Raw genomic sequence first — 13372 nt, forward strand, 5'->3', positions numbered from 1 at the left:
ACATGGATGGATGGATGAATGTCACCTGGTGTTCCTGTATCAAACCCAGGACTTCTATTAACAAGAGTACGCCTTTTAGAAAAAGATAATAGTTTTGTGTTGCTTAAAGGTGTAAGCAATGGAACTCAAGTACATCCACCTCTGATTTGGGCTGTTTCCAGATGCATGAAATGCCTAGAGTCTGTTTACTCTGTAAGGAGAAGCTATGCTATCAATGCTGCAATTTTTAAACGTAGGCATAAGCCAACAGGCTGTTCAGAAACTTCCTTGCAGACCCAGAATGCTCAGCACAATCCCCTACTGCTAATTTTCTTTGGCTCCATGTTCTTAACCTCCGTTCGTTAAGAGCGAGTCATACTTCACCAGACCTCTGCGAGCAGTTTGATCAATCTATCGATTGAGTCTATTCAAACGCTTGGCCTGTTCTAAAAGGAAAGGCAGCTGTAACAATGAGATTTCATCTCCTTCCACCGTCCTCTGGCTGCAGGTGGTCCCCTGGGAGCTCGGCACTTCAGAAAAGCGTCCTTTTGGTAAGAAAGGTGTGGAATGCATACGATACAGGCTCCAAGGTGCACATCGAACGCACACGATACAGGCTCCAGGGTGCAGCCACAACTGTGCTGGGAGGTGGGCAAGAGAGTGGCCCTGGCAGGGGAAGACTATAATTCTTTCATGTGGGCCCAGCTTTTGTGGCAGGGAGGCGTTGCAAAAAGATTTTAAGATTAGCTCCATCAGGGTTGACACAATAAGAAGCAGCTTAAACTAAACTTTTCCGTTCCTGACCTGGATTCTTCTTTCCAGGTACGCAGGCTTTTACCACAGAGCTCTGAGCATGAGGAAGTGACAATCTTCCAAGAGCTGATGTGGAAACATGGGAGAGCCTCACACCTCTTACAAACTCTGCCTACCTGAGGTCTTCCCTTGAGGTTTTTTTTTTTTTTTTAAATTTAATGTCAGATTCTTCACCCAGCCTAGCAGCACTGCCCAGATAATTGCTAGCAATGCCTATAGGACTTTCATACATGAGGAGACTATTTAGCTCACGCCTGCCTGCCAGCCCAAGGAGCTGGCTCTGTTCCCTATAAGATCTTTCTGGCTGCTCTTCCTACAGCAGGTGAGCCTGGCGCTGAGGGTTGGTGATCCAGTCTCATGCCCCGTGCAGGCCCATGGTGTGGTTCTTCTGCTGCATTTTTTCCCTTTAATCCAGGACGGTGCAAGGTGGTTCTTGCCCCTCCTGGTGGTGGGTGTTCCCCAAGCTCCGTCCACCCCAGCTTTGCTCTTGGCCACAGCTCCAGGAAACTGCTGATGGAGACAGTTCCTCGGTGCCCCTTGGGTGCTGGCGAGGTGTCCAAAGTGGAAGCCAGCCAGCCCAAGGCTGCTGTGGCACAGAGGCAAGTCCTAGGGGCTGGAGTCACCGACTGTAGGTAAGAGGGTGATAGGGTCTGGGGAGAGAGAGGATGGGGAAGAAACCACAGAGCCAAGGGCGTGGTTGGAGCTGAGATGTGCACAGTTGAAGAGGCCATGGTATGTGGAAAGGAGAATGCTTATGAAGAGCAGAGGAGGGAGTCTGGTGAGGAAAGGAGGCTGGGGAACGTGAAGGGACTCTGGTGTCCAGTGCCTGAGCTTCAGGGATGGTTGTTGGATGGTAACAAGGGGTTTGGAGGGAAGCCACAGCTGGAGAGGAACTGGGGTGGGAGGTACTGTGCTCCTCTTGTGCAGCAGAGTCTCTGTGTGGGGTGGCCATCAGAGACGGAGTACGGGGAGTTCAAAGGGGTCTGGACATGGGAGGACATGGTAGAGCAGGGTATGCCTCATGTAAGCTGTACTTGAGGGGTGTGTAGATGTATGAGGAGTGTGGGGAAGGCTGGGAGGTGTGTGAAAAAGGACTAGGGCTGCAGAGACGGAAGGGGGAACCTGGGGTGTGTACATGAGAAGCCGTGGAGGTTGCGGGTCACAGAAGCACGTGTGGCACAGGAATGACCATGTGCGTGAAGGAGCATCAGTGGGTGTAAGAGGGGATGAAAACTGAATGGGGATGGGGAGCCTGGGAAGGGTATATGTGCACACGCCACCCCACTGGGAATGTGGGTGCATGGGGAGTGCTAGGCTGTGCATAAGGGGACGTGGATGTAAAGTCCCATCCGCAGGTGGTGGGGCTATGCAGGGCCAGGGTGGTGATGAGGGGTGCGGTCCTGGGGGCCATGCACCCAGCTGGGGTGCAGCAGGAGCAGTGGTGGGTGCATGGCCCCGGGGAGAGGGGTGGCTGGGTGGGGGGCAGGGGCTGATGGGGGGCAGTTCCAGCCGGGGGGTCTCATATCGGTGCGGGATCTAGCTTGGGGGCAGGGTGCGGGCTGGATAGTGGTAGGGGTCTGGGTCGAGGATGCGCCGGACCGTGCCCCTCACGGGGTGCCCGTTGAGCCCCGGTTCCAGTCCATCCCGGGGTTCCGGGTTCAGACCCGCCGCGGGCTGCCGGCTGGGACTCCGGTCCGGGTTCGGGCTCGGGCTCAGGCTCGGTCCGCGGCGCGGCCCCCGTGGGGCGCCGGTTCCGGTTCCGGCGGAGCCGGGACGGCGGGCGGGCGGGCGGGGGAGGAGCCGCCGAAGCCCGAGCTTGCGCTCTGGAGCCGGGCGGCGCTGGGACCCGGAGAACAAGGGGCGCGGGGGGACCGGGCGCGCGGAGGCCGCAGCCGGGCCGGGGCGCGGGTGGGGGCCGGGCGGGGGCCGAGGCCGGGGCCGAGGCGGCGGCCGGGGGTCGCGGGCCGCGCCGGGCCGGGGGCGGAGGAGGAGAGGCGGAGGAGGCGGAGGCCTGGCGGCCGGGCAGGGGCGCCATGGCGGCGGCCGAGACGAAGATCATTTACCACCTGGACGAGCAGGAGACGCCGTACCTGGTGAAGCTGCCGATCCCGGCCGAGCGCGTCACCCTCGGCGACTTCAAGGGCCTCCTCAACCGCCCCAACTACAAGTTCTACTTCAAGTCCATGGACGACGACTTCGGGTGAGCCCACCCGGGCCCGGCCCGCCGACCGCCGGGGGGGCTCCCGTGGGCCTCCCTGGGGAGCTGTGAGGGGGCCCCGCGTGGGGGGCGGGCTGCGTGGGCCTGGCTGGGGACACCCGCCCCGCACAGTGCGGCGGGCTGGGGCTGGCTCCCCCCTCCGCCCGGGGAGGGTCCCCCCGGTGCAGCGGGACCGGGATCCCCGGGAGTGGGGGGTGCCCTGCGGGACTGGCGGCCCCTCTCGTGCCTGGTCTGGGCAGGGAGACCCACATCCATCTGCCACCCCCATTGCCTTGCCTTGGAGTGGGGCGGGGATGGCCCCCCCCCCCTTGTGCTCTGTCTGTGGGGGACCCTCGTGTGCACCCCTGGGTACTTCACCTGGGGGAAGCTGGTGGTGATGCCCCCATGCACCTTCTCTGGGGCTGGTGGTCCCTGTGCGCTGCCTCTGGGGACAGGCCCCCAGGCTCCCTTCCCCCATGTTCCCTTCCCAGTTAGCTCTGGGGAAGTTGCTCCTTGCTAACCCCTCTGCAGGGGGCTGGTGATACCCTCTGTGCACCTTCTCTAGGGTGGCACCCCTATGTCTGCCCAAGGCACCTCAGAGGAGACCATGGTCCCATCTGAGGATCACACTTTCCCTGTGCTCACAATGTTTGGGCAGCACCTTGCCCGAGAGGGTATCTCCCAGTGCAGCCCACCCTGGGGCTGTAGAGGGGTGGTATCCCCCCATGTATCCTACTCAGGATTGTCATTCCCCATCTAAAGGGTCTGGGCATCCCCCACTATGCCTGCCTGAGGAGAGTGCCGCTTGTTCCCTCCACCAAGAGGGTGCAGGGGCAGTGCCCCCTCCATCAGCCCTTCCCAGGGAACGGATTTGGGGACAGTTTTGTTCTCCTACCATCCATTTTGGGGAGGGCCATCCATTTTGGCAGCTTTGTTCTCTGTATCTCATCTTTGGGAAGAATGGGTAAAGGGGACCGCTTTTCTCCTCTCCTGCCCCCATGGAGAAGGAGTGAGAGCTCTCCATGTGCTGCCCATCTCTGGGCAAGGGCTGTGTACCAGACCTCCTGCACCCACATGCATGTCCCATCCTCAGTGTAAGATGTCCTGTGCCCAGTCTCTGGGATGGGTCTGTATGGAAGAGGGATGCAGTCCTGCCTCGCATCCCATAGGAGATGGGAACAATTCTCTTCCAACGCTGGTATTTTCATCACTTCTTTTGTGATACCCTGTGGTTCCTTCCATCACATGTGGCTGTTTGAGGGTGAGGAGGTATATTCTGTCCCTTGTTTGGATGGTTGTACTGACTAATCTGGGGAGCCTATGCTGCCTCCTACCTTCGTAAAGTCAGTGACTGATCTGGGCACCAAGTATCACATGGAGCCAACTCTGTAAGACCCTTTGTCCACGCTCTGTTTTGTCCAGAGTGTTCCTACATCTGTCTCTCCTCTAGCCTTCTTGAGGACCTCCGTCTCCATCCTGGGAACGTAGCTTCTCTTGGCTTCCATAACATGTGACCCTGTACCATTCCTAGCACTTAGGTATTTGAAGTGTTGTATGATCTTCCTTCCTCTGGATTTTTTTCCCCATCTGAAGATTTAGCGTTTACAGTAGGTTTTGTATATGAAGGCTGGGACTGCAAAAAGCTTTCAGTTTTATAGTCTTCCTAGTGTTGTCTTATTGCACCAAGTGCCTCCCTAGGCTGTGATCTTGGCTTGTACCCTGCGTTGAACAGGGCTGGGCCTGTTTGGGTCTTGGATGGAGATCGGTGTGGCTGCCTCGGCAGGGGATGCTCTTCCCTCTGCAGCCAAATTATCCCAGTGCCCAGGTTCCCGTTAGCTTGGGAGGTGCCAGCTTTCAGATGAGGCTTGAAATTTGGAGTCACTCCTTTGACCACAGTCTGGGACGCTTTGCCTCCCTAAATTCCTCCTGACCCAGTGGAGAGCTTGAGTGCTCAGAAGCTTCCCCTTTCTCTCCAGGCAAATAGAAGTCTCCAGCCCTCATTTTCCATAAATTTCCTCAGCAATATCAGTTGTCTGTGGATCATTTCCTGTCCCTCAGCTGTTGAGTAGCGTTGGGTGCTACAAAACAGCTGCCTCTCCCTGTCTCGGTGGGGACCGTGTTCATTGGTGGGAGAAGTGAATTCTCCGTGCATGCTGTTTGTAAACAAATGCTTTGGGATCCTTTGAAATGTTGTTCTTGAAGTGAATTCAAACTTGTCTTGAATGAAACATTGCCATGTGGGTGGGAGAGTGTCTGCATAACTATAAACAAAGTTTAGTAATAAATAGCAGCGTCTCGTGTTGGGAAGAGGGGTCTGGTAGCAGCAAAGTTCTGTGCTGTGCCTTTTCATCCTCCTCTGTTTCTTTAAGGCTCTACAAGAGGAGGCAGATGGTAGATTAATGAAACTCAACGATAAAGCAGTATAGGGAGTTGTTGTGGATGCTAGCAGGGAAAGCAGAAAATCACTCGGGGAGATGCAGCAAGTTTAGTTGAGTCAGAAACACATGGGATGAGATTTTTGTTGGGACCAATTCAGCTAATTCTTCTGGGAAGGGTGAACCTCTCTGGAAGGGAAGGTGCAGCTGAGAGGGGTCAGAGGCTGCGGGTGGGCAGCCTGTTCCTTGGCAAAGTCCTGTGTGATGAGTTGCGCAGTTGGAGCAGCACGTGGCAAGGCCTTGTGTGGAACAGAGGGGAGAAAGCCTCTCACGGTGCCACCACAGATGCCCCATCAGGAAAGCGTCTTTGCTCCTTTCCAGAGAGCTGAAGAACGTGCTGGTGGTTGGCTGGAGCGTGGTGGGGAACAGCCAGAGCAGTCCAGCTGCAGCCTTGTCTCTGAGAAGCCCTGGAGCCCCAGGCACCACTCGAAATAGAATCATAGAATCATTTAGGTTGGAAAAGACTTTTAAGATCATTGAGTCCAACCGAAATATTTTGTGATCCCTGGTAATTGGTGTCTGTGAGAGAGCTGGCCATTGGTCTGCAGAGAGAGACAGGGACAGAAGGGGAGGAGGCACCACAGCTGCTTGACTGTAAATGCATGGGCAATTAGTGAAAACCAGGAGGAGATTAACGATGGCTGTATTCAGAAGCTGTGTGCCAAGGAAGGGTGTTGCACTCTCACACGTGTATCCCTCTCGGCCCCTTCCTTCACGATGCCCTCTGCCCAGCATGGGGGATGGCCTGGCTTCTTGTGGTTTAGCCCCAGCTGGCAGCTCAGCCCCATGCAGCCGCTCACTCGCTCCCCCTGGCGGGATGGGGGAGAGAATTGGAAGAGTAAAAGTGAGAAAACTCATGGGTTGAGATAAAGATGGTTTAATAGGTAAAGCAAAAGCTGCACACGTAAGCAAAGCAAGACAAAGAATTCATTGCCCACTTCCCATCGGCAGGCAGGTGTTCAGCCATCCCCAGCAAAGCAGGGCTCCATCATGTGTAACGGTTACTTGGGAAGACAAACACCGTCACTCCAAACGTCCTCCCTCTTCCTTCTTCTTCTCCCAGCTTTATGTGCTGAGCATGACACCATATGGTATGGAATATCCCTTTGGTCAGTTGGGGTCAGCTGTCCCGGCTGTGTCCCCTCCAGCTTCTTGCGCGCTCCCAGCCTACTCACTGGTGGGGTGAGAGGCAGAAAAGACCTCAACTCTGAGTGAGCACTGCTCAGCAGTAACGAAACAATCCCTGTGTTATCAACGCTGTTTTCAGCACGAATCCAAACCACAGCCCTGTACTTTAACTCTATCCCAGCCAAAACCAGCACACTTGAGCTGACGGTTTCTGAGTTGGTTTTTGTCAGTTGGGCAGTGTCCAGAAGTAGTACCCAGGGTAAAGTCCCTTTGTGAAAGAGATGAGCTATTAACAGCGGGTGGCCTTATGGCAGCTGGGCGATGAGGAACAGACCCGCAGATCTGATGGCTCGTGGGTTTTGTCAACGATTGGACCTTTTGCAAGATCCCTGTGGCATAAGGCCAAGTTGTCCTCTCATCTGTTGTTGGGAATGGAGGCAACTCACCTTCCAGAGTCAGCTGGAGCAAGACGTGGTCCAATGTTTCCTCTCACCTCTGTTGCCCAGACTGAATCTGTTTCTCCCTCTTCCTCCTCTTTCCAGGCTGTGGATCTCCAGCCTGGCATTCCCTTCAGCTCACCCCATCCCCAAGGCAGTATTACAGCCGCAGTCTTGGTGTGTGGGATTTTTCATTCTTTTGTTTATCTTGTTAATATTTGTTTGCTCTGAGAATCAGGGCGGTGATGGAGCAGCTTCAGTGTTTACATCTCCTTGGAAATGTGAACTGAGGCTCCCCTGGGCGGCTGTGGAGTTGTCGGGCTATGCCAGGAGCTAATCCTAGTCAAAGTGCTCGTCCCCAAATTAAGACGACCCCAGAATGATGCCACCTCTAGGTGGGAAGGAGGAGAAATTAGAAGATTTCATGCACCCAATCCTGGGGAGAGGATCTGTGAGCAGCAGGAAGGCTGCGGGGTTTCGTTGCCTGGTCTACCCGGCATGTAGCGGGCTACAGCTGCAAATAGAGAATCTAGCCTGAGCCTGGTGGTGCGGAGCAGTGACGCAGGGTGCAGATATGTGTGCCCTTGTTGGCTTTGTGTGTTGCTAATCCCAGAACTGGAGACGTGGAGGAGCTGAGCAGACTGATGGTGGAAGTATTGCAGGGCGTAGATGTGCTATGCTCTTCTTGGACCTGAGGTACTTGGTGTGGTTGTGCCTTGCTGTGAAGTGTGGAACTACCCTTAGTCTACTAACCTTGCCTTCATTAGAGAAGGAAGGGGTTTTTTTCTACAGCTTGAGTCTTTTTATTCAACATTTTACAGGTAAGATCTGTGTGCTGGTCAGCAGGAGAGAGCCTTAGATCAGTGCAATGCTGTGACTGCTTGTGAGATTCATGTTCTCCATCAAGCCACCCCCAGGTTTTTGATGGGGTTTTGAACAGACTTTTTAATTTATGTCTTTTTTGTTTCTAATCTGTAAAATGGAAATTGTAACAGTGTTCCTGTGCCTTGTCTTGTCCCCTTGATGCTGTGAGTTTCTTAAGCAAACATTCGTGTGGATCTTAGCATGACAGAGCTCCCAGTTCCAGAGAGGTGCTGCAAGAACAGTACTGTAAATTCTCCTGGGGACCTGTGCAGTTGGGAAGGGAACAACCATGCTGATGGTTAGTGGTAGTTTGTACTCTGCTGGAACGTGGGCTTCAGTGATGTGTGAAGTGTTGCCTCCTGCCCAAGTCCATCATGAGAAGTGTACCTGTCTCTGGGCAGCATGAACCTTCTCACCAGCCAGGTTGTGTGCATGTCTGCCCCAGCTAAACTACAGGTTTGACTTTTCATCTTGCCAGGCAACTGGTACAACTCTGAGAATATTCTTATATCAGTTGAAATGTGGTTTCTTTTGACTCATTTTTTGCTTGTAATTGATACTGTTCATTTTCTATCAATCAAAAGGTGTTCCCACAGGGGCATGCTAAAGTTTAAATTAAACTTTTCAAAGCAGTTTCAGTTAAATGAATGCAATTTGTGCATCCAGGTAGGTCCTTAGTACCTGGCCTGAAATTCCGTCTCATCTTTCCATAAATTCTGAAGTGCCTGAAAGTTTAAATTTCTTCTGCATGTGGAGAAAGCACTTGGGCGATCATTTTGCTTATCTCCACTGCACTCGGCCACCTCTACTCTTCCAGGCTGGAGAGCAGAAAGGCCCGCTTCTCCTGCAAGGGGACCATCCCTCCCCATCTCACCTACTTGTTCTGCATTGCCAGGAGAACAGCAGCAATTAAAGGTATGGTGGTGGGATGGTGCTGCTCCTCCCACCACTGCTGGTTTCTCCCTCTTGCAGGTCTTGATTCCAATTTTAACTTCAGAGCTGTGGTGAGTGACTCCTAGGTCTCAACTGTCAAGTGAAAATTGGTATCCAACTAATCACTAGCCCGGTATCTAATCCAGACCTGCTTAATTATCACCTGCTCTCCAAAGCCGGGTACAAGGCAGCGATTAGGGCGACACTCTGGAGGCAGAACAAAGCGGGCGCTGCTGGAATTCCCAGTGCAGGGGTCAGATGCCGTTGGTATTTGGCGACCTCATCTCCTGCACATGTGCATGGGGAAATGCGTTGACGCTCACTGAAAGGCTGAGTGATTTATTTTTATTGCAGGGTCTTTTTGAAATTGATGCCAGCAGTGACTGTCCTTCTGGCTGGAAGTGTTTGGAGTTGGGGAAGGGATCCTAAACTTAATAAGCAGTGTCAGTCCCTAAGCAGTGGTGAGCCGCTGGCATGGTGCCTCTGCCTTTCCTGCCAGCTTTGTAGCCTGTGTTGGGGGAGTTGTTTTATTTTGATTTTTTTGAACTTTATTTTTCAAATTTTGAATTGGAAACTGCTGTCTGCAGAAGACCTTTGCCTGTCCCATGCCCCTGGTTAAGAGTGCATGGATTTCATGCAGGAAGAGGTTGGCAAAAGGGCCTCCACAACTGTGTGCGGCTCCTTTGCACGCTCACATCCTTCGTGGTGCTTCTGTCCAAGTGACAGCATTGGCCTGGCTGTGAGGTGGCTGTCACTTTTCTTTACCTTACGGGCATTCCCTATCCTTTCTGTGCAGAGAGCAGCACTTAACCACGTGAGAGGCCACAGCACCCCATCTCTTGTGCTCCCTGCTCTGGAGGATACGTGGTTCCCTGCCTGCTTACATGCGATGTGCTGCCCTGGTGTGCTAGGGTCCACTGGAGGTGATTTTTTGGACATTTTGCATGTAGGTTACTGCAGCCTGTGCCTCTGTCTCCTGGGCTGCTGAGGATTTGGCAGAAAGCTGCTAACCACTGTCTGCGCTTGTGGTGGGAAGTTTCTGTAATACTGCCCGTGCTGGGGGGTGGCCCATCGACACTGGAGCTGATCCTGGCTGTAGCTGCTGCTGGAGGCTGTTTCCAAGTGTCGTGGAGGTGGTGGTGGGGGGCTGCAGCAGTGCCAGGGCTGGGGTGCAGATGGAGAGGGTTAGTCAATGGTATTCGCTCCTTCCCTGGGTTGTATTGTCTGCGCCTGGCAGCGTGCGTCCTGCTGTTCAGACCCAGCTATTACTGACTCTGTAGGTGTCCGGCTTTGTCTGTTGTGGTTGGAGCTGTGCTCTGAAGGCCACGTTGGATGGCAGTCATAGCCTGGTTTCTTTGCCCAGAGGTGGCGTTCGGAAAGCCAAGTTAGCCAAATCGGGCTGCAGACCAATTTCCCTAAGGTCTTGTCTGTACTATGCAAACAATGAAGCTTTACAACAGCTATTGAATTTGTTTGCAGCTAGAGCTGGTCAGAAAATTTTTTTGACTGAATGTATTTTCTCCCAAAATATGGCGTTGTGTTGAAGCCAGCATTTTTCTTGGAGAGGTATTGTTTTCAATTATGTTTTTGATGGGAATGTTTCTTAATTTTAAGCCTCTCTTGTCATCTCTGAAAAAAAGAGAAAGAAAGGTCAAGAAACCTTTGCCCATGCATGAGAATGCAGCTGTTTTGATGCAGTTCTGTGTTTTGAAATCATCTGGAGGACTCGGGTTCTCCAAATTCCTGCACAGAGCAAAAAACCTACCTCGATGTCTCAGAAATTGCCATGAAGTAAATCTGTGTGCCCTGACTGTGGTGCAGCTGTGCTCCAACGTGGTTCAGTCTCTGAGGTCAAGGCCAAACACCATTAAAAATGGCTCATAAACCACCATAATCTGGGTCGTGACCTGAGCGTTGTTCGTTGGTATGGGATGATAGTGGTGGCCCCACTGCTCAGTCTTCTGGTTCCTGCTGAAATACAACTTTTGAGAGTTTCATCTAGAACAAATCCCAGACCTTGGCTTACCCAGAGTGGGTACTGGATCTTCTGGGTGGTGGCGTAAGGAGTGATATTCCTTCCTATGCAGCTGTGGTGAGGGCAGGACGGGCAGCTGAGAGGCAGCATTTTGTAATGGACTCTGAGAAGGAAGGTGCTAGCTTGTAGGGATGGAGGCAGGTGGCCCATGAGCCCAAGGCCGGAGCACTGAGCCTTTGGTAAGACACTCTTCTCCAGTGTGCTCCTGGCCTCCTTCACCTGTGATTTCCCCATCTGGTCTCCCAGCAGGCAGAGACATTGTGGCCTGAACTCTTGGAGGTGAAGGTAGTTACTCACCACCATCTGTTTGGGGATGCTCAGGGAAGAAGGGTGCTGTGAGTATAAGCAAAGAAGATCTAGTTTCCCCCGCAGATTTTCCGCTGCACAGATGGGTTTGGCTTTGGTCCTTTCTCAGGGTGGGCATCAGGCCCTCCATCTAGACTTGGAGGCTGTATATGTAGAGGTGTAGGGAGCATAGTTAAAATTCCTCAAGTCCTTTTGAGCTCATGGTACTTAAAGTGGTGGGAAGCCTCTTGCATGTCTGCACGGCAGTTGCTGAACTGTTCTGAGCTGAGGGTATCTGCAGTAATGAAGTGCTATTCCTCCACCCTTGACTGCATCCAAATAGATACAACAATGTTGTGGTTTAGGATATTTGATCTGTGTAAAAGCCCACGAAGGAGAGCTGTGCTTGTGGAACACAACGGAGACTGCGCCTGCAGGAAATTGCCTTCATGTTGTCACACCAGCTTTGCATCGTGCTGTACATCTGATGAGGCAGCAGTCAGGGCTGTGTATTTTTGGTGTTTCCTATTGATTTCCTCCTCTCTCCATCCCTTGTTTGTTATTCGGAGCCTGCCCTTCTGACCTGTGCTGGATGGATGGTGGTTTTCCAGAGGGGGGATGTGGCACCATGTGGCTGTGTTACTGTTTGTCCCGGTGGTGCTGGCTTGTTAGGCAGCAGCTGGCAAGTTAAGTAAAACTTAATCCTGCCGGTAGCTGCTGGTGGCTTGGAAATTTTTGGACCAAATCCTTTTGTGAAGGCTTTTTGGAAGGCGTTGAAGTAAGGTACAAATCTGGGAATTAGTCTAATCTCTGTGACTTTGTCAGCTTTGTCTGTGTGCTTATCTATGTAACGCCATGGTGGCCTTAGGAGAGTGTGTGAGCTCTTGGGCCGTGAATATCACTGTCTCCAAGGCCTGCGTTAGCTTGCAGAGCTGAAGTGTTAGTATCTCCCTGACCCCCTGCTCTGAAGCTCTCGGTTTCACTTGTTTCCATTGCTGTGTTGTTGCTGCTGTAGCACTAATATTGAGCCTGTCCAGGAATGGGTTGGAATTCCCTGGAGGTTTTAGCAGGCAGAGATGCCTGGTGCTGACCTTCCTGTGCCGTGTAATCCTGTATCGCAGTGGAGGGTTGGGACTGTTGTGGTTGTTGTATCAGTTATTTATTAAAGGAGACGTGCCAGAGGCATTGTTTTTTCAGCCACAGCTAGCTATTGAAGGCAGCAGAAGCAGCATTTGGGTACCCTGCTCCACTAAGTCCTCTGTGTTGGTTATCCCCCACTGGGGCATCTGTCTGTGTGTCTTGTTGGCTAAAATTTGTTATCTTGCAAGAACTGGAGGAAAAGAAGATAACAGTGAGTGGTGACTGAATCGCTGCAGTGGGAGTCCATCCTTCTGGTCCTGGCTGAAGACGTGAGCTGAAGGGGGGAAGGATTCCTCACATGACTCGAAGCAGAGATCCGTTTCTGGGAGAGCTGGCACCAGCCACAGTGTGGGAAGGTCTTTCCTCTGCTGGTTTTTGACCTGCCCCTAGGGTTTGGAGAGGAATTTATTTGCTACGTGGCCCCTCTGAGCGCTGGCAGCTGTCTCTGTGATAGGCTGGGAATTCAGGGTCTGTGTAACAGAGGCTGAGAGCTTTTCCTTGTTTTCCAATGGCTGGCAGCTCCTGCTATGTACAGGCTGGTTCTGAGGACACTGGGGGTCTGCAAGAGGGATCTGTGTTTTGGGAGCTCTGGCTCTGCATGGATTATCATAGTGGGAAACCTAGTGTTAGTGCATTAGTCTGCCCACTCGCTGGCTTTCAAATTTTTCCCTCAGCATTGCTCTGACCTACTCTGACCTGCTTGAGATTCATGGTCCTTTTGTGTCTCACCATCTGTGAGCAAATAAGTTGTCCCCTGTACACTGCACCATGCCATGCCGCCGTTGTTGACAACCAGAGCAGCGTCAGCGGCGCGGTGACAAACCTGGCTTTGGTGATTGGTGGGGCAGGGAGAAGGCTGCTGCTCTGCTGATGGCTGTTAGCTGGGCTGGCCCCAGGGCACAGCAGCTTCTCAAATTGAAGCTTTTTTCAGAAGCTGTGATGGATATGCAAACTCCGTACTTCTGTTTGCATATGGCTAACGAGCTGTCCCAGTTCATTCAGCCCTGCCTCGTTTAACCAGTATTTTAGTGCCATTCGCAGAGACTTGCCTGTGGGCCCAGCTGAGGCTGTGTTATACTGGGAGCCCATATAGGGGCTTAATGCAGGAAGTGTTGCCATTGCACTG

The 13372-nt window shown here is 52.8% G+C and overlaps 1 protein-coding gene across 5 annotated transcripts in view; it reads left to right on the plus strand.

Moving 5' to 3' along the window:
- The first annotated feature begins 2745 nt into the window (after window positions 1-2745).
- The window catches only part of DVL3 (dishevelled segment polarity protein 3), a 33828-nt gene continuing 23201 nt past the window's right edge, over window positions 2746-13372 (plus strand). For 3 of the 5 annotated variants that reach the window (XM_054835515.1, XM_054835518.1, XM_054835517.1), the window contains exon 1: window positions 2747-2992. In XM_054835515.1, coding sequence (XP_054691490.1) covers window positions 2826-2992 — 167 coding nt within the window. In that variant the 5' untranslated portion in view covers window positions 2747-2825. Of the gene's footprint in view, window positions 2993-13372 lie in introns of all 5 variants that reach the window. The other 2 variants (XM_054835514.1, XM_054835516.1) reach the window with 2 other exon arrangements.

Source organism: Grus americana, chromosome 9, assembly GCF_028858705.1.
Source record: "Grus americana isolate bGruAme1 chromosome 9, bGruAme1.mat, whole genome shotgun sequence".
Lineage (NCBI taxonomy): Eukaryota > Metazoa > Chordata > Aves > Gruiformes > Gruidae > Grus > Grus americana.